The sequence below is a fragment of the Anomaloglossus baeobatrachus genome, chromosome 3 (genome assembly GCF_048569485.1).
Source record: "Anomaloglossus baeobatrachus isolate aAnoBae1 chromosome 3, aAnoBae1.hap1, whole genome shotgun sequence".
NCBI lineage: Eukaryota > Metazoa > Chordata > Amphibia > Anura > Aromobatidae > Anomaloglossus > Anomaloglossus baeobatrachus.
Window position 1 is genome coordinate 389,579,937 of NC_134355.1, and position 25,762 is coordinate 389,605,698.

Below are 25,762 nucleotides of genomic sequence, written 5' to 3' on the forward strand. Positions count from 1 at the left end.
CAGCGTGTCCTCCGTATGTGTCCTGCTCAGTGTCATCATATCCAGTACATGCCAGCACCAGCGTGTCCTCCGTATGTGTCCTGCTCAGTGTCATCATATCCAGTACATGCCAGCACCAGCGTGTCCTCTGTATGTGCCCTGCTCAGTGTCCTCATATCCTGTACATGCCAACAACAGCGTGTCCTCTGTATGTGCCCTGCTCAGTGTCATCATATCCAGTACATGCCAGCACCAGCGTGTCCTCCGTATGTGCCCTGCTCAGTGTCATCATATCCAGTACATGCCAGCACCAGCGTGTCCTCCGTATGTGCCCTGCTCAGTGTCATCATATCCTATACATGCTAACACCAGCGTGTCCTCTGTATGTGCCCTGCTCAGTGTCATCATATCCAGTACATGCCAGCACCAGCGTGTCCTCCGTATGTGTCCTGCTCAGTGTCATCATATCCAGTACATGCCAGCACCAGCGTGTCCTCCGTATGTGTCCTGCTCAGTGTCATCATATCCAGTACATGCCAGCACCAGCGTGTCCTCTGTATGTGCCCTGCTCAGTGTCCTCATATCCTGTACATGCCAACAACAGCGTGTCCTCTGTATGTGCCCTGCTCAGTGTCATCATATCCAGTACATGCCAGCACCAGCGTGTCCTCCGTATGTGCCCTGCTCAGTGTCATCATATCCAGTACATGCCAGCACCAGCGTGTCCTCTGTATGTGCCCTGCTCAGTGTCATCATATCCTATACATGCCAGCACCAGCGTGTCCTCTGTATGTGCCCTGCTCAGTGTCATCATATCCAGTACATGCCAGCAACAGCGTGTCCTCCGTATGTGCCCTGCTCAGTGTCATCATATCCAGTACATGCCAGCACCAGCGTGTCCTCCGTATGTGCCCTGCTCAGTGTCATCATATCCTATACATGCTAACACCAGCGTGTCCTCTGTATGTGCCCTGCTCAGTGTCATCATATCCAGTACATGCCAGCACCAGCGTGTCCTCCGTATGTGTCCTGCTCAGTGTCATCATATCCAGTACATGCCAGCACCAGCGTGTCCTCCGTATGTGTCCTGCTCAGTGTCATCATATCCAGTACATGCCAGCACCAGCGTGTCCTCCGTATGTGCCCTGCTCAGTGTCATCATATCCTATACATGCTAACACCAGCGTGTCCTCTGTATGTGCCCTGCTCAGTGTCATCATATCCAGTACATGCCAGCACCAGCGTGTCCTCCGTATGTGCCCTGCTCAGTGTCATCATATCCAGTACATGCCAGCACCAGCGTGTCCTCCGTATGTGTCCTGCTCAGTGTCATCATATCCAGTACATGCCAGCACCAGCGTGTCCTCTGTATGTGCCCTGCTCAGTGTCATCATATCCAGTACATGCCAGCAACAGCGTGTCCTCCGTATGTGCCCTGCTCAGTGTCATCATATCCAGTACATGCCAGCAACAGCGTGTCCTCCGTATGTGCCCTGCTCAGTGTCATCATATCCTATACATGCTAGCAACAGCGTGTCCTCTGTATGTGCCCTGCTCAGTGTCATCATATCCAGTACATGCCAGCACCAGCGTGTCCTCCGTATGTGTCCTGCTCAGTGTCATCATATCCAGTACATGCCAGCACCAGCGTGTCCTCCGTATGTGTCCTGCTCAGTGTCATCATATCCAGTACATGCCAGCACCAGCGTGTCCTCTGTATGTGCCCTGCTCAGTGTCATCATATCCTGTACATGCCAGCACCAGCGTGTCCTCTGTATGTGCCCTGCTCAGTGTCATCATATCCTGTACATGCCAGCACCAGCGTGTCCTCTGTATGTGCCCTGCTCAGTGTCATCATATCCTGTACATGCCAACAACAGCGTGTCCTCTGTATGTGCCCTGCTCAGTGTCATCATATCCTGTACATGCCAACAACAGCGTGTCCTCTGTATGTGCCCTGCTCAGTGTCATCATATCCTATACATGCTAACACCAGCGTGTCCTCTGTATGTGCCCTGCTCAGTGTCATCATATCCTGTACATGCCAACAACAGCATGTCCTCTGTATGTGCCCTGCTCAGTGTCATCATATCCAGTACTTGCTAACACCAGCGTGTCCTCCGTATGTGCCCTGCTCAGCATGTACTGGATATGATGACACTGAGCGGGGCACATACGGAGGACACGCTGGTGTTAGTGTCATCATATCCAGTACATGCTAACACCAGCGTGTCCTCCGTATGTTCCCTGCTCAGTGTCATCATATCCAGTACATGCCAGCACCAGCGTGTCCTCCGTATGTGCCCTGCTCAGTCAGTGTCGTCATATCCAGTACATGCCAGCACCAGCGTGTCCTCCGTATGTGCCCTACTCAGTCAGTGTTATCATATTATTCCTGCCCCTATCTGCTTGCCTGTCCTTCCTCCCCCTGTCCTTCCACCCTCCTTCTTCCTCCCTGTAATAACAGAGAAAGGGGGAGGAAGGACAGGCAGGCAGACAAGAGCGGGAATAACTAGCAAAACCTGTTGCACCGATCAGTAAATAACAGTGCATTTCACAAACTTTTCTTGCCTGTATTTGATGTGAGAAAGTATACATCTGATCTCACAGCTACAGGTATGTATAGAATCAGCGCCATTATAGCACTGGCTTTAGTTTATATAGGAAAATCCTGGTGGTTGGTCCTCTTTAAGACCATGTGCGCACTAGAAAATGGACTTTTCTTAAGAAAAATCAGCACCGCACCCACGTTTTTGCCACGGTTTTGCCCGCTGGTTGGTCCCTGCGTTTTTTTTTACCATTATCTATGGCAAAAACTGCAGGTACCTGCAGAGAAGAAGTGGCATGCACATTCTTTTGGTTGCAGAAATTCTGCAGGAAAACCTGTAGGGGAAAAACGCAGTGTGCACACACCATTTTTTTTACCATAGGTTTTGCTGGGGAAGGACTGCAGAAAGGATATGAACATTTTCTGCAGCAAAACTGCGGTAAAAACCGCAGCGTGCGCACAGGGCCTAAGACTGTCCAGTCTAAGTCTGTACTGACCAAGAAATAAATCCTTTTGATAAGTCTGCCTTAGGCCTATTTCAGACGTCTGTGTTTTATTCAGGTACCAGTCATACGTGTGTCTCATGTGTGGCATCCGTGTTTGCATGCGTGTGACAGGTACCGGAGAAGACACGGGTCTATGAAATAAAACGATTTTTCATATTTACCTGCTGTCTCCGTTTCTACTGCCTCCTGCTCCTGACCGCCGCTCATTATATTCATCGATTATTCACCGTACTCAGGAAGCCAGAGCATCGCGGGTACAGCACCGCCGAGGACAGCACTGCGAGGACAGGTGAGTATTCACAAAGCACAATAACATCCAGGAGGTCATCGGAGTTCCCAATGAACTCTGATGGCATCCTGATGACACCCGCGCTACAGCTTCACGCGTTCATCAGAGTTCATTGGGAACTATGATGAGTCCCCGATGCTGTCACCGCAATGTTTCGGCTTCTAGGTTCTCAACACACACACACGCACACACGCACACACTCACACTCACACTCTGCTGTATACTCACCCAGCGATGCGGTCCCCGGCACTGAAGTCCCCAGCGCTGTTCCCGCGCTTTCAGCTCCACAGGGCACTGAATATTCAGTGAGTATAATGAGCTGCGATAAGGAGCGGGAGGCAGCAGAGGCGGAGACAGCATCACTGGAGAGAAGTAAATATAGAAAATCTTTTTATTAAAAAGACCCGTGTTTTCTCCGGTATGTTTTACAATGATGTCACATAGATCACAGAGGAGTTTGAGAAATTTTTGTTGACAGCGACGTTTAGTCTGTAGGCACGGCTAATCAGTAAAACCTATAAAACATGTTTATTTCAGGTCAGAGGTTGAAAAAGTGCAAACTCCGTTTATTTATTTTTTTAAATTGATTATGTATTACTCTGGTAATTATTAAGCTTGTTCTGTTCTATAACACAAGCGCGTGTGTATTGTGTTGAGAATTCCTAAATTTATTATTTCTGCTTTAGTTTCAAAGTAAAATCTTCAAGGAAATCTGTTGTGTCCTGACGTGCAAATATAAGGGTGATCTACAGGGTAAGGCTATATACGCCCTCTGAGTATTCTGCATCTCCTGGCAGAAAAAAAACTTGCTTATTGCGGTGTTTCTGATGCAGTTTTTTTTCCATGCAGTTATCATGCATTTGGGGTAGAAAAACGTTGACAATTTTTTTTTTTTTTTTTAATGCTTCAATTTAGTTTTTGCACCATATCTGCAAGGGAAAAATAAGCAACATGTGCACAGCACCTCAGCATTCTCACGGACTTTGCTGGCATAAGGGTAAGCATACAGTTTTGTGACAAAACTGTACCCAAGACCGCATAAATGCAGTGTGTGCACATAGCCTAATAGCGTTAAAATGCTGCCTGGTCACCTTATAGAAAGTGAGGCTACTGCGAGGATATAAACTTCATTCCTCGTGGAAGGACCTGAAAACAATTGATCCAATTTCATTGTATAGTGATTAAGGCCTAAGACATGAAGGCATAAGGCATGAAAATCGGAGCGAGTAGAATGCGATAAAACATCACATTCCACTCGGACCAATATTAGCCTGTGTGCCAGCACCCATGAGCGATTATTTTCTCAGCCCTAACCAGACCGAGAAAATAGTCGCAGCATGCTGCAGGTGCAATGCGATCCTCTTTCTCTCGCACCCATTAAAGTCTATGGGGCGAGAGAAAAATCGCACTGCACTCGCAGTACATCGGTGTAACGAGAGTGAAGAGCGAGAATGGCAATAGCCAGCAACAGAAGAGAGGGGGAGATAAATCCCTCCCTCTCTACTCCTCAGCACTGGCTCCGCCCCTCTTCAGCACCGGCCCGCCACCCGCAGCTGAGGTCCGATCGCACGATTGGACCCCAATCGCAATGACACTCAGCTCCCGCTGTGCTGCCGAGTGTCATGTGAGGATCACACTAGTCCTCGTGTGGCCCCGGCCTAAGGCTGTGTACTCATGATGCGTTATTCCATATTTTGGTGTTTTTTGTTTGTTTTTTTTTTTGTGCAGATTTGTCACAAAACCTGAAGGGAATCCTGATGGCAGCGAAGTCAATGAGAATCCTGAAGTGTCATGCACATGTTGCTTATTTGTGACTAGCAGATTTTCTGCAGAAAATAATCTGCCACAAGTCAAGTCTTTCAGTTTTCATTATTTTTTCACACATTAGCTTCAATAAATTCCATCAAAAATGCTATAAAAATGCAGGTATAAACATGATTGCAGATTTGCTGCTTTTTTGTAGCATTGCTGCTTGCTTCTTGCATACATTGTTATACTATAGACCTAGAGTGTGTGTGTGTGTGTGTGTGTGTGTGTGTATATATATATATATATATATATATATATATATATATATATATATATATATATATATATATATATATATATATATATATATATATATATATATATATATATATATATATATATATATATATGTATATGTATATATATATGTATGTGTGTATGTATATGTGTATGTATATGTGTGTGTATATATATATATATTTAGAAGGTGGCCCGATTCTAACGTATCTGGTAGTCTAGAATGTGTATGTAGGTTAGCAGGTTGAATAATAATGTAATGAGTGGACTGGATGGGTTAGGTTTAATTTAGTATTCTTATAATTGTTTATTGGTTTTAAAATGACAAACAACAGAAGGAACAGTTTTAATGGATGAGTCTAATGATGTCCATGGCTTGTAATGAAAGAAGGCCATGAATAGTGTAAAGTTAAGAAAAAATATGCTGATGCTGTGATGTGGCCCGATGTTGGTATGTGACCCCATCGTGGTGCAGCCACCATCCTGACATGTGCCCCCATCCTGCTGGGTAATGTGTACGGGGGGCAGAGCCGAGCGGGGCTATGGCGCGGAGGACGTCAGTGCTGGGGACAGGTGACTATTCGTGTGTGTGTTCAGTGTATACATGCGGGGGGTGAAGCCGAGTGGGGTAATGTGTGCGGGGGGCGGACGCGAGCGGTGAGTATGTGTCGGCTGGGTTGCCGATGTGGGCTCTTGGGGGTTCAGCACTCATCGGGGAGTCGGGGCTCCGTGTGGGTGCGGGGAAAAATGTCGGGCGTCGTCCTGTTGGCCCGTATTTCGGGCTGTTCAGTTAGCTGAGCTGTTGGTCACAGGCTCTTTAGTGCACGCGCTGTGGCGACGGTTGTCACTGTAATGACGTCATTTTGGAGCAAGACAGACAGAATAAGGCAATTATATGTATATTTAAAAAAAAAAAAAAAATCTGTTTGGCCTCAGTGTCAATGAGTGTCAAATGCTCCCTAGGACACATTCATATGGTGTCTATGCTCCGGTGTTGGTTACAGGTGTATTAACGTATTGTAATGGTTATGTTTAGTTATTTAATTTTACCCCTCGGTCTGCTCATTTTTGTTTGCATTGGCTTAGTTCTCCCTTTTGTGAGACTTCGTACGGTCACACCTTGGAGCCATTATTCACATATTCCCCCTTCACTTTCGTGTGTATATTTGCCTAGTGGCCCTGTGCATCACCCGGCCATCCATTATTTAACTGTTCTTTATGCAACCAATGTGGTTGGTTTGATTCAGAAAACAGTGTTTTTATTTTGTGCCCTGGGTCTGCTTTTTAATCCTACACGTTTCCTTGTTTTGACTTTAAGTGGTTTTAATATGTACAGTATATCCCTTTGTATTGCTGTACCAATAAAGGATTTTTACATTAATCATTGGAGAAGAGTCTCTTAATTTCTGTCAGATCTATAGAGATAAACAATAGAGTGACAGACATAATAAAATTATAAACTGTGGAGCTTATTGGAAAGAGTTTTATGATTAAAATAAGTTAAATTGACGTGGGCTCTCCCCTATTCTTAATAACCAGCCAAGGTAAAGCAGATAGTTATGAGCTGATATTATCAGGCTGGGAAGGTCCATTGTTATTTGGTTCCTTCCCAGCCTAAAATACCAGCTCGCAGCCACCCCAGAAGTGAAGCAGCATCACACTAGATGAGCCAATTCTGGCTCTTCACCCCGGCTTTTTCCTATTGCCCTGGTGCTTTGGTATTCGGGGTATTGGTAGTCGGGTTGATGTCAACTGTGTAATGTCAGCTGGCATCAAGCCCTGGTGATAGTAATGAAGAGATGTCTATCAGACAGCCTGATTACTAACCCAGTAAGTAAAGACAATAAAACGCCCACAAAAGTACTTTATCCAAAAAGATGCTCCCCCACATTTTCCCAGTTCATTATTTTATTAAAAGAAAAACAAAATCCATGGAATTAGATGTAGTCCACCAGTGGAAACCTGAAAGACATACAAAGAATAACAAAATCAAGATACTGTGCCATATTCACCAATTTCATTAGAAAGCAATGTTTACAGCTCCATCATAGTCCAGCAGTACCCATAGTGTTTCTTGATTACATGTATGAAATGCTATGGAGGTGCAGAACGAGACTCCATAGCCCTTGAGTGGCCGCCACTCCCTGCTCACACTGCGCTCCGCAACACCTGGCACTCTGTTGAGTGGCGACGTTCCTGATGTCAAAGCTCATCAGTTTCCTGGGTCTCGCGCAGCGTGAGCGGAGACTGGCAGCTCTTAAGCTTTTTTTTTAAGCTCAACAGGGATCAATGTTATGTTGGGGGGGTTGTACAATTATGTCTGTCTCTATCTATTCTCTACCTCTATGGTCTATCGCTATTTATCATCTATATCGATTTTCTCTATAATAATCATTGGCGTCCAAAAATTCTAGAAAGATGCAGTTTTTGCCACAGTTTTCTCTGCCAATAGATGCAGAAATTTCTGCATCCCAATACTCAAGTTATGCACAAACCCTCATTTTTAATTTTACTTCTAGTAGATATGAAGCCAGTTATTATTGTCCATGGTGGCGCTGGATCGATCATGAAGGAATATGAAGAAGGGTATCGTACTGGAGTAAAGAGGGCCGCTCTGCGAGGTTATGATATCCTGAGAGAAGGAGGAGATGCACTTACAGCTGTAGAGGAAGCTGTGGTGGTGCTAGAAGATGATCCACTTTTCAATGCAGGTGAAGATTCGCTGCAAGAGGTGACACAAAAAAAATGTATATATTTTTCACGATGAATTTGCATCTGCTTTGGTGGTATGTCTAGTCAAACAATGAAAAGGTTGTCAATCAGTTAGCCAACCTAATATATGGGTTATCAACTTAAAGGGGGAATGGGAATTGCATACAACTTGCAAACAATTTCTACCAATTTTTTTTATTTTTTATTTATTTGAATCTCGGATGCTTTCCACTTCAAAATATTGAAAAGAAGTCCAGCGCAGTCCTCAGGATGTAGACTTTAAAATCATCAATATTTATTTGTGAAATCCAATAAAAGCCATAAAGTATAAAGCGGTCAGCAAAAAATACACGGGATACAGATATGGAGACCCCACAGAACTACGCGTTTTGACACATAGTCTTTCTCATGTGCATGAACATGGCTTTTATTGGATTTCACAAATAAATAAATATTGATGATTTTAAAGTTTACATCCTGAGGACTGCGCTGGACTTCTTTTCTATATCGTACATTTGGCTGCCAAGCTTTCCCCGCGCCAGGTCCACAAAGACAGCGGTGAACAGCAACTCGGTGAGCTAACTTTTTTTCTTTACTTCACTTCAAAATATTGGTATATTAATTGCAACTGACATATAAGTCACTATTCAATAAATAAGGTTGCCACAGCATGTAAAATACTCTGCAAATCAGAATGTCTTTTGGAAAATGCAGACAAATTCTGCTATTGGTTTCTATACTGGTTTTTTTTTTTTTGTTTTTTTTTGTTTTCTAATACAATTTCAGTTTTTAAAAAAATTGTCATCCCGTTCATGATTAGCCCCAATAAAGACATCAACATTTATTTTTTTTTATTTTGTTGAATTTCAGATACATTTTTTTAAGCCTCTTCCAGCTCTGCAATTAGTTTACCAGCCGCTCTTCCAATCTGCAGCAATTTCCGTCTGTTTGCAGGCTACATCTCCTATAATGCTGTGAGCTGGGGTCGAGACCAGGACCGATGGGGACGTAAATGTGGTGATCGCCTGCAAAGCTGGCCTGTGCACTTTCAAAGAGCACCTGTCAATGGTAGAGATGAGCGAACCAGAATAGTAGAGCTCTGGGTATGTACCAAAGACAGATATTACAAAAAAATCAGTGGTCAGGTGCTTTGTGTGTTAACCACTCAAGCATCGATGTGCCAGGGGAGTACCCTTGGTGCTCGGCCCAGTGCTATCTGCTTGCAGTGTCTTGAATGGCTTGTACTAGGGGTAACAACATCGTTATTGGACGTAGTGTGAACAAAAAAAAAGTGTGTGGGTGGAGAATCGAACTGCCAATCAGTGATTTCAATGGGTTTCAGGTCACGTCCAGCTGAACTTCAACAGGTCCGTTTGTCTCTAATCACTAGAGATGAGCAGACTCGCTGAAGTTCAGGTTCAGCCGGACTTTATCTAGAGTTGTGTTCGGATCCTGGCCTTAACCTGAATCCCTTTGGGAGTCACTGATTGGGCTGTTCGTCTCTCTCTGCCTACATACAGCCAGCCACTAAAGAGCAGTTCCGTGGGACGGAGGGCAAGTGTGTGGGGTTTTTTTTGCGCAAGTCATTCAAACACTGCCAGAGACTTATAACTGTGCCGAGCACCGAGTGTAACCGAGCACACCGATGCTCGCTGTACTAGTTTACATTTATAGCGCACCTGAATGCGAACACTGATTTCTTTATAAAATCCGTTTTCGGTACGAACACCGAACTTTACTGTTCGGGCTCGCTCAGTTCTAGCTATCACCAGTCTTTGGCTGTCCTTTTTATTTAAGAATTAATGAATTTGAAAATATGCCCAGAAATCCCCCTCATGACATTGTAAAGAACCCGACTATCTAGTAAAAGATGGGACTGAAATTCTGGGTGGAGAGATCCAGTAAAGCATAGAAGAATCCCATCATCTGCCTACTCTCCCCTCACTGACAGCCCAAAATCTCATTCTTTTAACTAAAACAGCACTGCCCAGTTATGTATACAGCAGTTACCCATCAGGAATCATTATAGCTGTGCACATAATGCGGTCATCACAGTTTTTCTTATGAAATACACCAAATATCATCAGAAGTTAAACACACCTCCGAGTAGGGATCACATTGTCTACAGCAAAAACTGAGAAACAGTACAGTTTAAAGTGAAAAAAATGTTAGAAGAGCTTATATATGTGATTGAGGTCTGTTCTGTGGGACCGCCACAAAACTGGGGTGCCCAGTTCTGTTGGAAAAGTGAGTCCTCATGGCACAGTTCCACTCACTCTCTTCTAAATCCTTTACAGTCTGTCTTCCGCCCTTTACACTCAACAGAAACTGCCCTTGTCAAAGTGACCAATGACCTGTTGACAGCAAAACGGAACAGTGACCACTCTCTGCTTATCCTTCTTGACCTCTCCGCCGCCTTCGACACTGTTGACCACCATCTCCTCTCTATACTCCATTCTGTTGGCCTAAAGGACACTGTGCTTTCCTGGTTCTCTTCCTATCTTTCTGGCCGCTCATTCAGTGTATCATTTGCTGGCTCCACATCTTCTCCTCTTCCTCTCACTGTTGGGGTCCCTCAAGGTTCAGTCCTTGGCCCTCATCTTTTCTCCCTCTACACTGCCCCAATTGGGATGACCATCAGCAGATTTAGCTTTCAGTACCATCTTTCTGCTGATGACACACAGCTATACACCTCATCCCCTGAACTCACCCCCGCTGTACTACAGAACACAAGCGACTCTATCTGAAACTTAACCTTTCAAAAACTGAACTTCTGCTTTTCCCTCCGTCTTCCAACCTTCCTAAACCTGACATCTCCCTCTCTCTGTGTGACACCACAATAACTCCTAGGCAGCAAGCCCGCTGTCTGGGTGTTATACTTGACACCGATCTCTCCTTCACCTCCCACATACAATCTCTTGCCTGCACCTGCCGCTTGCACCTCAAGAACATCTCTATAATAAGCCCCTTTATCACAATGGAAATGACAAAAACCCTCACTGTGGCCCTGATCCACTCTCGCCTTGACTACTGTAACTCTCTATTAATTGGTCTCCCCCTAACTAGACTCTCTCCTCTACAGTCCATCCTTAATGCAGCAGCAAGGGTCACCTACCTGGCTAACCGCTACTCGGATGCCTCCTCTCTGTGCCAGTCATTGCACTGGCTGTCCATATATCATAGGATCCAATTCAAATTGCTTGTTCTCACCCACAAAGCTCTCCACAGTGCGGCACCCCCTCTACATCTCCACCCTCCTCTCTATCACCCCACCTGTTCTCTACGCTTTGCAAACGACTTTCGACTAACATCCACACTAATTCGAACCTCCCACTCCCAGATCCAAGACTTCTTATGAGCTGCACCAACCCTCTGGAACGCTCTACCCCAAGAAGTTAGGACAAATCACAACTTACTCAGCTTCCGACGCACCCTAAAGACGCATCTTTTTAGGGCAGCCTATCACACTCCCTAATCAGATTCGATTCACATAGTCCCTCTACAACTTCTCACAACATAACTCCACATCAAACTCCATGGCACCCAAATGCATCTCAAGGCTCTGGCCCACCGGTCCAGGAAACCATTATCTATCCCCCACTTCCGTGAGATGGCTGCATTGTCATTGTAAATAAGCACTTGTACCTTGCCCCCCCCCCTCATATCTCATTGTAGATTGTAAGCTCTCACGAGCAGGGTTGTCTTTTTTTTTTTTTTTCCTCTAAATATGGTATTTTCTATAACTGTTACTTGTTTGTATATGATCCTCCTGAATTGTAAAGCGCTGCGGAATATGTTGGCGCTATAGAAATAAAGATTATTATTATTAATCAAGTGACTGACTGCTGAATCATGACTGTCATAAGTTAGGATAAAAACAAAATGAACAAACGCCCTGCAGTAAGTAAATACTAATAGTACATGTAAATAACACAATAACTCCAGGTATTTAGCTGACAATATGTTTAGCAAAAACTAGAAAAGCCATTCCACTGCGAAAAAATGTACCCAATCAGGATGGTCCTATCTTTGTATTAACCCCTTTACCACCCTTCTTTTTTTTCTTTGTTGTTTTTTTGCTCCCCTTTTAAGAATCATAACTTTATTATTTTTCCATCAGTATAGCCATATGAGGACTTTTTCTGCGGGATGAGTTGTACTTTTGAATGACTTCATTCATTTTATCATTTAGTATACTGGAAAATGGGAAAAAAAATTATATGTGCAGTGAAATTGCAAAGAATAGTGCAATTTCACAATTTTGTTTTTTGTGTTTTTATTTACCATGTTCACTAAACAATAAAACTGACCTGACAGGATGATGCTCCAGCTCATTACGAGCTTGTAGACATGTATGAGGTTTTTTTTTTTTTCTTTTTTGTTTTTTTTTTAAGTGGTAAGTTTTTTGGCACCATTTCCTGAGAACCGTATCATTCTTAAGTTTTGGGCTCAGTGATGGCTTCTTTTTTGCATCATAAGCTGACTTTTTTACTGATACCATTTTTGGGTAGATATAACGTTTTGATCGACTCTTATTTTTTTCACAATGTTACGGCACCCCAAAATAACGTAATTCTGGCTTTTTCAATTTCTTTATTTTTTTCGTCATGGTGTTTACCAGTCAGATTAATTTTATATTTTGGTAGGTCGGACATTTCTAAACACAGTGATACCAAATGTGTATTTATTGTGGGTTGTTTTTTTTTTTTCTTTTCAATGGGAGCAAAAGGGGGTGATTTGAAGTGTGTGTGTGTGTGTGTGTGTGTGTGTGTTTGTTTTTTCGTTTTTTTTTCTTCCAATTGCAGGCCTCAATAGACTAGGGTAGAGGAGAAGTCAGACCTGACTGTTTAAACACCTGCCCGTGGAAAGCTATATAGACTAAATGCACAGCCCAAAACGTGGAGCCATGCCTCTATGTGCAGAGTACAAAAAAAACTAAAACAAAACTACAGAAATAAGCTGGAGCATATGTTGGTATAAGTGCAATATCTGGTGATTAAGCTTGGGTCCTACTCTGCCCCAACTATTGAGGCCTGCTTGCGCTTAGGTGAAATACTACAGATAGGTCCATCCTGATTGGGTACACCTTGTCACGGTGTGATGGATTTTACATTATTTTGATCAAAATAGTATCAATTAAGTACCCTATGTTATTTGCATGTACTATTACCATTTTCTTTTACTTTTTGCAGAGTGTTTGCTCATTTTATTTTTATCCTAGGTTACGTTTATGGCTACAATGTGACTGTGCACCCTTCATGTTGCACTTATTCCAATATATGCTCCAGCTCATTTCTTTAGTTTTTGACTCTGAACTATGTAGTCACCGGTACCGCTATGTGGGGTAATTTATAAATTTTTGATATTGATGAGAATCCCAGCCCAACCTCTGAACAGGTCAAGCACTTAAGTAGGAAAACACTTCAAAGAGCAGATCTCTAGTTAAAAAGTAAGACTGCTGTACATCCAGCCTGCATTTAGAGTTTATAGTCTACCATAAAATGCAGTTTGTATTCTTTAGGAAAGGAGGGAATGGAATCCTCAGACAGGTAACTTTATGGCTCTGGGCCTTAAGATGTGGCCCCTTGCTTTGTCATTTTGTGCCAAGAAACTGGTGTATCAGTTAGTAGAGCTTTCTTATTTTGTATAATACAAAACTTTTTGTTTTAACCCCTGGTGTGGTGTCTCTAATGCATGTTCCTTGCCCTCAGTAATATACCTATCTGCTGTCCTCGGTGGTACTCCGGTCGGTCCCTGCAGTTTCTGACTTGCCGGATCGCCCCAATGTTTGCTGGGGTGAGCTTGAGAGCTGGAACAGGGCTGGGACCCGTTAAAAGCACTTACTTGGTCAGTGAGAAGCTGCAGTCACAAGATAGTGGATAGGCCCAGAGAAGAAGATGGCATTTGGGAATATATTACTAGGGCCATAGACTGTACATTATTGACACCACTCCAGCTGTGAAAATACAAAACCCTGGAGTGATACATTTAACATTTTCAAAATGACTAAATACTAATTATACATAGAAGTCAAAGTAACTTCTTTACTGTTAATTTTCTGCGTTTTTATGCTTTGATTCCACCGATGTAGGGCACAGTACAAAGTGTCTCATCATTTGCTCCAGATCTAGAGAGGAGTTCAGCTATAGACGTAGATGTTTTTTTCCTCTTGAACATATCTCTGCATTTAGCCTTTTGTGTGTTACCTTTCTATTTTGTTTCCTTAGGCCATGGATCTGTTTTGAATGAAGAGGGAGAAGTGGAGATGGATGCTATTATCATGGATGGCAAGGATTTAACCTCAGGAGCTGTTTCTGCAGTCAAGTGCATTGCTAACCCAATAAAACTGGCCCGACTTGTAATGGAAAAGGTATTTTAATGATGAGATCTGTGGGTGCTGTATGGTTTATGTTCAGTATCTGCCAAGCTGAGACTCTTAAGTAATCGCACCTATATGCTGGCAGAGACCCTATTGTCTGGAATTACCATTACTGCAGATAACTATATTGCCAGTACAATAATAAGCATTGTTTTAATAGGGTATAAAGTGTGACTCCTCTGTTAAGGCCCCTTTACACACTGAGACTTTCTAACGATCCCACTAGTGATCCCAACCTGGCCGGGATCGCTACAAAGTCTCTGGTGAGTTGCTGGTGAGCTGTCAAACAGGCAAACCTGGAAAACAACGAAACAGCGATACGGACCTGCAGAACGACCTAGCTAGTCATTGGGGAAGTTGTAAAGCAGCTTTTTGAAAGGGAAGTTGCTAACTAAGTCGCTGTAAAGGCCCCTTTACACTGAGACTTTCTAGCGATCATGCTGCACAGTGAGAAACAAAGGACCAAACAATGGTCCTGAGAGATGTGTAGTGATCAGCAACCTCACAGCGGGGGCCAGGTCGCTGATGTTTCACACACTGCAATGTCGCTGGGGAGGTCACTATTACGTCACAAAACCGGTGACGTTACAGCGATGTCGTTTGCGATGTTGCAGTGTTTAAAGGGGCCTTTACATTAGACTTCTTTAGCTGAAATATGCTGTGTAACACAAACTTTTTAGTAACAACCTGTAAAAATGTCATAGTACCCTGGTGGACCTATTAGGCTTGCACAACATCGATCTTCCTACAGAGCATTCATTTATAAAGTCGCCATGGCACAAGATCGAGCTGAAGGCCGTTAATATAATATATAATGTAACTGTAGTATAGTAATGTCTGTTTGTCTCCCCATTACAATAGAAATGTCTCCCTCTGTGACCCCCATACATTATTAATACATATGTTCATTTTGTGACCTTAGACCACCAGTAAAAATTGACTTTATGCACCCAAAAATGTAGCCAAAAATACAGTGCTGAAAATACACAACCTCTGCAACCGTGACCTTTTGCCAAGCCTTTTTTTTTTTCTTTTTTCTTGCTACCGGACAAGTTGTCTAAAATCACGAACAACCCCATTTATGCTGATTGTCCGTACAAACTTCTCCAGCTTTTGAATAATATTAACCTATTCACGACAGATTACGTATATTTATCTTTGGCCTTGTCCCTGACATTGATCCGGACTCAGCCTACATCTTTCCTTACACTTGATGGCTGATTTAATCAACGATCAAGTGCATTTCAGTTAACCATATAAATGCCACTTTCAGTCACTGATAGCGGCATTTAACACGCACACAGGAAGCATCTCAATGTCCTGACAGTTGAGGGTCTGCTGAAGGCCTAGTACCTGTTATCACAATCCTCCTGTGAATGCCAGCCAATGGCAACCCAAACACACATGCAGTGGATTCACATGGTTTGGGCATAATGTACTTGTGTATACTATACTTCTGGATGATTTACATATAGCTTTTATCTGTATACGAAATGTAGAAAATTGCATTACATATAATGCACAGAGTCACAGAAAGTCCAGAGGTAAATAAGACGATTATTCCAGCTGCTTTCCATATAATTACCCTGCTTCTTTGCCTATGTGATGTCTGGGGAATATTCTCTGTACAGTAATGTGGTGTAGAACATGTAACGGCCTCCCTCCGTACAGCTATGGGTCTACTTGTTAGCAAAGTGACTTTTTACAGTAACCAATTCCAGAGTGAGCCATGGCTTTGGCTCCTAGATTTGATGGCTTCAGAGCCAGGAACAGCGATCACGAGTATGCGATATATATGCTCCCAGCTAGAATCCGACTAGAGGAGCGCAGTCTCGCTCAGTACACATGCATTGAGATTTATAAGACTTACACTTGTGCATAATTGTGGTGATATCTTGTAGACCTGTCTTTGTATGTAGGGTGCATAATTCTGTCCTCCATTTTTCAGTGCTTTCACATCTCTATCCTTATAATACAGAATCATTTCTTTAGAACTTGTATTCCAGTTAATCTTTATAAAATTTACATTGTGATTCTACCTACATATTCTGGCCCCATCCAATGTTGTAAAAGCACGTGGCCTTTTTTATTTCTTCAACTTTAATAAAATGGTGTCTTTAATTTTGGAATACCTGTTTTAATTGTCGACTCTAGATACCACACACCTCCCAGCCATACTGCTATTGTTGTTGCCACATATTTACCAATCCTGAACCGAAGTGTACAAGGGGTTGCTGATAGGTCTTTGGCTTTACCCAGAAAGAACCAAGATAGGAAGATTAAACTTTACATTTATTCCACATACTCTCCACTGATGTCAACACACTTCTTACATCGGTATTTCAAGTTCTGTAAGCCTAGCAAAAAGAAGGATTTTTGTTGTGCCTCTAACCAGGCATCCGTAGCAGCTATGGCATTAGAAATGGTGTGAAATTTTCTACCCTTGAGGTGTTTGTTCAGGTTTCGAAACAGATGATAGTCGGAGGGAGCTATATCTGGTGAATAGGGAGGTGGTCAACCAGCTGGAAGCCCAGATCTGCCAGTTTTGCCTTGGTCCCTTGTGCAGTGTGATTGGAGGCGTTGTCTTGAAGGAAAAAGATTCCTTTGGACAACTTGCCACGCCTTTTGGCCTTCAGACCTGCCTTCAATTGGTCCAAAAGTTCAATGTAATACCTTGCATTGATGGTGGAACCCTTATGAAGGTAGTCCACTAGCAGCATGCCTTCCTTATCCCAAAACACAGATGCCATCACCTTAGTGGCTGATTTTTGTGCCCTTAACTTCTTTGGACAAGAAGAACCACTGTGCCTCCACTCTTTTGTCTGCTCTTAGTTTTTAGGGTCATACAAATAAATCCAGGTCTCCTCTATAGTGACCAGTCGATCCAGGAAGTTCTTATCAGTCCGGAAATGCTAACAAATGGACCGAAAAGTTTTCACTCGCATGCTTCTCTGATCTGTTGTCAAACATTTGGGGACCCAGTTTGCAGATAGGTTCCTCATGTCCAAATACTCATGGATATGACACAATCACATTCACGGGAAATCCCCATGATATCTGCTATTGCTTTAGTTGTAACTTGTCGATTCTCCAGTATGAGGTTGTGCACAGCATCGATGATCTCCGGAACAACAACCACTCTCTGTCGTTTAGGACATTCCTCATCATTGGTGCTGAAATGGCCCATTATCAATTTGGCAACGCATTTCTTAACTGTGGAATATGAAGGGCGTTGATCCCCCAATGTCTGTGGCATATCACCATAAATATCCATTGCAGACTTTCTTTGCAGAAACAAGAATTTATCACTCCACTGCTCTGTTGCTGTGATTATCGCATTAGACTCCGACATTTTGTTTTCCCGCATGTGTAGAACACTATTGCCATAAGCAAAGAACAAAATTTTGAAAACATACTGTATATTGGACACACAAGGCTTTCATGTGATATAACATTGAACATAACATTGATATAACATAGAAACAAAAAAGAACACAAAGCCAAAGACTTTTTAGCAGTGCCTCGTAGCAACTTTTGCAAATTACCATATTAATTTACTTTTCAGTTTGATTAAATGTCATTACTTAAAACAAAGGGTTAAAAGTTTTGCAACTGTTTTTTGGCATTTAACAATCAGTCGCCACAATGATTTTGATGGCTATTGTGGAAAACTATTTTCTCTGCATATAGCGATTTAATTTAAGGTTCAGCTTTTTTTTTTTTTTTTTTTTTTTTTTTTTATTTTTGCTTTCTTCAAAATATATGCAAAACCCAAACATGGCACAAGCAACAGACTAGTCAGGACAATAAAAATAAACAAAAAAAACCATAATATATCGGAAAGGAATATGGTTGCCACTAGGAGTAACTTTAACACCCCTGGTACTGCTAGCAGCAACCATCCCAGCAGTGGCGGTACCAAACATGTCATATTGGCCTTCTTTGCAAACTCTGGCAAGCACATTAGAAAGGAGGATGAAGAGGGTGTAATAGAGTATATGTCCCATTGCTCATCTGTCCCATCAGGATGATGTCACCTCTGACAGCGACACTAAAGTCTGCATTCTGCTCAATCCACCTCATATGCCACCATAAAGGTTCATATTTTGTGCAGTGTAAAAAATAATCCACATATCATAGTGCAGAAATTAAAAATATCTTTTTTCCATGAAAGGTGCTGTAAGGGACAAAAATGGTTTCACTTTCCCTGTTGAATACTTGACATAAAGAAGAAACATTTGGGTCCAGCAAGAAGTAGAGGGTTATATGTAAATTAATTCAGTCTTCCTTCAACTAGATCCATTGAAACCGAGCAGAGATGTTTGTCTGAATGCTAAAATAAAAAAGTAAAACAAAAATTTATATATATATATTTTTTTTTTTTTTTTTTTTTAAATTTAGAACATGATTTAACAATAACCCATTTAATTGTTTATTATTGAGAAAACCAATTGCTTACAACATACCCAATCACTTTTTTTTCTTTTAGACAGATCACATGCTTCTGACTTGTAAAGGAGCATCTCTCTTTGCTAAGGCACAAGGCATCCCTGAAGTTGATGGGGAACAACTCATCACGGAGCGGTCAAGAGAGAGATGGAGGAAGAATCTAACACCTGGTTCAAACCCAGTGGCGTTTCAATTGTAAGCTTTTTTTTTTTTTTTTCTTTCATGTCTATCCTTTTGATGCCCAGTTTGGATTCACAGAAATACCAGGGTTTCATTGACCCTTATAAGGGATTTGCCAAAATACAGCAAGCTTTTTCCATTTTTTTTACTGTAGGGAAGGCATTCTGATTTCAGGCTGTCCAAAGAAGCTTGGTAATTCAGTCAACATCTGAAATGGCACTAGACATGAATTCTAGAAGGATTTGTTCACCTTTTAGATCAAGATATGCCATTGTGGGTTTCCTGGGAGTAGAAACATTTTAGTTTCAATACAATCAGTATTTTATCAGCCGGAGATTGCTGCCAGACTACTCTCACCTAGCTAATCTGTGTAACCCAAACACTGATTAGCAGCTTACTCACAATGCACAGTGTACACCGAAGGCTGCAGGGTTATACAGTTTGACACTAAGGCTATGTGCCCACGCTGCGGATTTACCGCGGATTTTGCCGCGGATTTGCCGCGGATTTACCGCGGATTTGCCGAAAATCTGCAGCAGCAGCACTTCCAAGCCATTTCAATGGCATTTTGGAAATGCTGTGCCCATGCTGCGGATTTTTCCGCGGCGGATTTGCCGCGGATTTTGATGCGGAAAAATCTGCAGCATGTCAATTATTGTTGCGGATTTTGGTGCGGATTTTTCCCATGCAAGTCAATGCAAGGTGTAAAATCCGCAAGAAATCCGCAGGTCTGTTCCCACAGGCTCTTTTTCCTGCGGATTTGGTGCGGATCTCGCAAACAAATCCGCAGGAAGTGATGTAGGATAGTTCAGGAAGAGGAAGTTTCACCATTTTGTAGTGTAGAGTAGTGGCAGTGTAGTCGTGTTGTGACCGGACTCTGGATTGCCAGCTAAAAGCAGCTAGTTACAGGCTGCTTGCTTTTAGCTGGCAAAACAGGATCCCAGCTCTTTTTTCACAATTCTTTTTAAAAAAAAAAAAAAAAAAATGTGCTCCGCTGTATTTTCACTGTCCAGCCCGATGCAAGCAAGCAACTGAGGGCTGTGCTTCTCAGCGGGATAAGGCTGAAGCATTCTCTGCCCCTCCCGCTGAGAAAAACAGTCCTCAGCTGCCCCTGAAAATGGCGGCTTCATTGTGAAGCGCCATTCTCAGGTACTGTACCGAGGCTCATCCAGCCGCCCTGATGCATTTGGCTGGCTGGGTAATCTGAAGGGGTTAATGCCAGTTTTCTGCAAACTGGCACTAAGCCCGAGGTTCATAATGTCATGCCTGTGTAGACACGGCCATTATGAACCTCCGTTTGGTAATAAAGAAAAGAAAACACTTTTTGAAAAATTTTATTTGAAATAAAAACACACAAACATCCCTGATTCCCATCTTTATTACTCCCTGAATCCCCCGACGATAATCCATGACAGCTCCGATGTGCACCCGGCTGACCCGGGCACTGGCGTCAGCCGGTCACAGCAGCTGTCAGTGTACGAGATGCTGCACAGCTCTCTTCTGTCTGCTGGGACCGGCTGACGTCCGTGCCCGGGTCACATGAGTGCACATCGGAGCCCGGCACATCAGCTGGTCGGTGTGCAGTCAGCTGACCCGCCCGCGCTCGCGAATTAAGTCAGCTGACGATGTGCAGTCATGTGACCCGGGCACGGACGTCAGCCGGTCCCAGCAGCCGTCAGTGTACGAGATGCTGCAAAGCTCTCTTCCGTCTGCTGGGACCGGTTGACGTCCGTGCCTGGGTCAGATGAGTGCACATCGGCCGACTATTCAGCTGTCGATGTGCACTCAGCTGACCCGCCCGCGCTCGCGAATTAAGTCAGCTGACCGGCTGACTTCTGTGCCCGGGTCAGCTGATGCTCTGAAGTCAGCTGACCCGAGCTCAGCTATGAACTGAGCTGACCCGGCCAGTGAGTTCTGCCGCTCCTAGCAGCCGACAGAGAGCTTTCCTGTGATATTGTCCTGGATTAACCTCTGAGGCTTGGGAGTAATAAAGATGGGAATCAGGGATGTTTGTGTGTTTTTATTTCAAATAAAATTTTTCAAAAAGTGTTTTCTTTTCTTTATTACCAAACGGAGGTTCATAATGGCCGTGTCTACACAGGCATGACATTATGAACCTCGGGCTTAGTGCCAGTTTGCAGAAAACTGGCATTAACCCCTTCAGATTACCCAGCCAGCCAAATGCATCAGAGCCTCGGTACAGCACCTGAGAATGGCGCTTCACAATGAAGCCGCCATTTTCAGGGGCAGCTGAGGACTGTTTTTCTCAGCGGGAGGGGCAGAGAATGCTTCAGCCTTATCCCGCTGAGAAGCACAGCCCTCAGTTGCTTGCTTGCATCGGGCTGGACAGTGAAAATACAGCGGAGCACATTTTTTTTTTTTTTTTTTTTTTTTTTTTTAAATAACAGTGAAAGGGAACATGGGACCACATTTTTTGGCTATAAGCTGCGGCCACCACCACTGGGTTATTATATACAGCCTGTTAGAATGTAAGAGCCCAGTGGTGTTGGCCGCAGATTTTCTGTATAAGCACATTGTGAGACTGCTAACAAAATGGATAATGGAGAAGAAAGGAGGGTTGGGACAGGAAATGACACAAAGAGACTTTTTTTTGCTTTCAAAACAGTCAGCTTTATTCAGAAACACATTAGAGTACAATGGACAAAATCCGCATCAAAATCCGCAACCAAATCCGCGTCAAATCCGCGTCAAATCCGCAGCTATGCTAAGGTGCGGATTCTGGGGGAAAGCTGCGGATTTTGAGGCACAAAAATCCGCAGCAACATTCTCTCGTGGACACATAGCCTAAAGGCCCAGTCACACACAACGACTTACCAGCAATTCCGAAAACGATGCGACCTGATAGATAGGAATTGCTGGTAAGTCGCTGGGAGGTCGCAGGTGAGATGTCACACAGTCAGATCTTACCAGCGATGCAGGAACAGTACAGGTCGCAGTAGCGACCTGTATAATGATCTCAGCAGTCACTGTGACCCTGTCACACAGTGTCAAACACAGCGATGCGTTTTGCCCAGCAGGACATCGCCTTTGAAGAAAATGGCCTGGACCATTCTGCAACGACTAGAGATCTCACAGCAGGGGCCTGATCGCTGGTAGGTGTCACACATAACAAGATCGCTAACGAGATCGCTACTGCGTCACAGAAACCGTGACTCAGCAGCGATCTCGCTAGCGATCTCGTTGTGTGTGACGGTACCTTTTAGTTCTTTACATCTCCATCAGCCAAAACAAGTATTCTATGAAACCTACACCAAGCAGTGCAGTAAGTGACACATCCTTGGAATCCGGCTTTCTTACCCTAGGTTATGCTGCGCTTGATTATATAACAAAAAACTGCTGACAGATTTCCATTCATGTAGTTAGAAGTATTGCAACAGCTACTAACACTGTAGTTTTAGTAATACTTATAAAGAATATAAGTGGTATATTTTTTGTCATAGTAAAGCTGGCATCCCATACTGTGGCTGCCATAAGTGGCCTAATATATGGATACTGGTACAGCTTATAGTTGGGTACTTATGGTCAACAACAAACTTTTGTTTACTTTAGTTTGTACATTAAACAACATTTTCTTTGTCGCTCCATTGGGAGACCCAGTCAATTGGGGTGTATAGGCTATGCCTCCGGAGGCCGCACAAAGTATTACACTAAAAGTGTAAAGCCCCTCCCCTTCTGCCTATACACCCCCCGTGCTCCCACGGGCTGCTCAGTTTTTTGCTTTGTGCGAAGGAGGCAGACATGCACGCACAGCTCCACAGATTGGTCAGCAGCAGCTGCTGACTATGTCGGATGGAAGAAAAGTGGGCCCATATAGGGCCCCCAGCATGCTCCCTTCTCACCCCACTCTTGTCGGCGGTGTTGTTAAGGTTGAGTTGGAGCCCACATGCTGTTTTCCTTCCCCATCCCCCTCAGGGCTCTGGGTGAAGTGGGATCCTATCGGTCTCTAGGCACTGAGACCGTGCTTCATCCACAACTCCTGTGGAGCCTGCTGGATAGGAGCCGGGTACCGTTCATGGACATGGCCCTGCTACGTGGAGGTACTCTGTATTCCTGTGGGGACCGCGCACAGCAACACTACAGCTTTGCTGGGTGTGCTAGTGCACCGGGGACCGCGGCGCTGACCGGGTTAAAATGTGCCATTACACACTCAGCGTTGCTGAGTGTGTTTTATGTATAGGGACTGCCGCGCTGACCGCCGCTGCCACGGAAACACTGCGGCGCGGCTGGGACTTGTAGTGCGCCGGGGACTTCCGCGCTGGCCGCGCATATACGGCGGCCGCGCTTATTACTCGAGTCCCCGGCTTTGTGCGGCCTAGTTTCCTTCTCCTCCCGCCCTCAGCCCTGACAGGCAGGGGAAGGGCGGGAAGCTGCACAGAACGAGCAGCACTGAGGGCTGGAGCATGCTTTGCATACTCCACCCCTCTCACTGTGCACAGTGCGGCTCCAGTTCCCGCACTTTCTCGGCCACGCCCACGACTCCCTCCTCTCCTCAGGACGCCGGCAGCCATTCCTGTCAGCTCCTCGGACGCAGCAGAGGGGGACAAAGTCTGGGATACCCAGGCAGGGACTTGGGTGGCCTCACAACCGCTTGAAGCGGGTGGTAAGCAGCACCTGTGGTGCTAGCCCCATTGTGCAGTAGTGTAACTATACTGTATATGTTTATGGTATATACTTTACACTGTATGGTGCACAGTTGATTTCTGGCTATATACCCTATTGTGTTGCTCAGGGAAGATAATAGCATGGCGCCCACAAAAGGCAGGGGTGCCAAAACACAGGCTTATTATGCTGCCTGCGCCGCATGTACGACCCCGCTACCGGCAGGTTCCACTGACCCTCATTGTGTACAGTGCTCGGGCCCTGTGACACTTGCTCAGCCAGAGCCTCTGCTAAGAGGGGCCCAGGGGGAGCCACCTGCTGACAATGTCCAGGTGACGGGGACAGAGTTTGCAAAACTCTCTGAGACTATGGCTAAGATACTAGAAGCCTTGCAGTACAGGCCGGTATCTCAGCACAGGGACTCTGTTGAATCTTTTTTCCCTGGCCCCCCTCAGTTGGACCAACAATGTCCTCCCGGGGTATCTCATAGATCCCAGGCTGAGGGTTCTGACACAGACCCCAGCCCCAGACCGACTAAGCGAGCTTGCTTAGATTTTCCCTCGACATCATCATATTGTTCAGGGTCTCAGCGAGGGGAATCTCGAGTTGATGAAGCGGAGGTAGCGGATCAGGATTTTGATCCTGAGGGCGCTCTCAATCTTAATACTCCAGACGGGGACGCCATAGTGAACGATCTTATTGCATCCATCAATCAAATGCTGGATATTTCTCCCTCAGTCCCTCCAGCAGAGGAGTCGGCTTCTCAGCAGGAGAAATTCCGGTTCAGGTTCCCCAAGCGTACACCGAGTATGTTTCTGGACCACTCTGATTTCAGAGAGGCAGTCCAGAATCACCATGCTTGTCCAGATAAGCGTTTTTCTAAGCGCCTTAAGGATACACGTTATCCCTTTCCACCTGATGTGGTTAAAGGTTGGACTCAGTGTCCCAAAGTGGATCCTCCAATCTCCAGACTGGCGGCTAGATCCATACTTGCAGTGGAAGATGGGGCTTCACTCAAAGATGCCACTGACAGGCAGATGGAGCTCTGGTTGAAATCCATCTATGAAGCGATCGGCGCTTCTTTTGCCCCAGCATTCGCAGCCGTATGGGCGCTACAAGCTATCTCAGCAGGTCAAGCGCAAAATTGAAGCAGCCACATGCACGTCCGCGCCACAAGTGGCGTCCATTACCACTCAGACCTCGGCATTTGCGTCTTACGCTATTAATGCTGTCCTGGACTCTGCGAGCCGTTCGGCGGTGGCAGCCGCCAATTCGGTGGTACTCCGCAGGGCCTTGTGGCTACGGGAATGGAAGGCAGATTCTGCTTCCAAAAAGCGCTTAACCAGTTTGCCAATTTCTGGCGACAGATTGTTTGGCGAGCGTTTGGATGAAATTATCAAACAATCCAAGGGAAAGGATACATCCTTACCCCAGCCCAAACCGAACATGCCCCAACAGAGGAGAGGGCAGTCGAGGTTTCGGTCCTTTCGGGGCGCGGGCAGGTCCCAATTCTCCTCGTCCAAAAGGCCCCAGAAAGAGCAAAGGAACTCTGATGCATGGCGGTCTAAGTCACGTCCTAAAAAGACCACCGGAGGGGCAGCTAACAAAGCGGCTTCCTCATGACTTTCAACCTCCTCATTCCGCATCCTCGGTCGGTGGCAGGCTCTCCCGCTTTTGCGACACCTGGCTGCCACGAATAAAAGACCGCTGGGTGAGAGACATTCTGTCTCACGGTTACAAGATAGAGTTCACCTCTCGTCCCCCGACTCGATTCTTCAGGTCATCCCCGCCTCCCGAGCGAGCAGAGGCTCTTCTGCAGGCGCTGCGCACTCTGAAGGCAGAAGGAGTGGTGATCCCTGTTCCTCTTCAGCAACAGGGCCACGGTTTTTACTCCAACTTGTTTGTGGTCCCAAAGAAGGACGGGTCTTTCCGCCCTGTCCTGGACCTGAAACTGCTCAACAAACACGTAAAAACCAGGCGGTTCCGGATGGAATCCCTCCGCTCCGTCATCGCCTCAATGTCCCAAGGAGATTTCCTTGCATCGATCGATATCA

General features: G+C 44.7%; 1 protein-coding gene across 3 annotated transcripts in view; it reads left to right on the forward strand.

Annotated features, from left to right (window-relative positions):
* ASRGL1 (asparaginase and isoaspartyl peptidase 1) overlaps positions 1-25,762 on the forward strand; it is a 51,833-nt gene that overhangs the window by 4,396 nt on the left and 21,675 nt on the right. The window contains exons 2-5 of one of the 3 annotated variants that reach the window (XM_075340232.1): positions 4,009-4,075; positions 7,888-8,079; positions 14,308-14,450; positions 18,949-19,103. In XM_075340232.1, coding sequence (XP_075196347.1) covers positions 7,893-8,079; positions 14,308-14,450; positions 18,949-19,103 — 485 coding nt within the window. In that variant the 5' untranslated portion in view covers positions 4,009-4,075; positions 7,888-7,892. The remainder of the gene's footprint in view (positions 1-4,008; positions 4,076-7,887; positions 8,080-14,307; positions 14,451-18,948; positions 19,104-25,762) is intronic. The other 2 variants (XM_075340230.1, XM_075340231.1) reach the window with 2 other exon arrangements.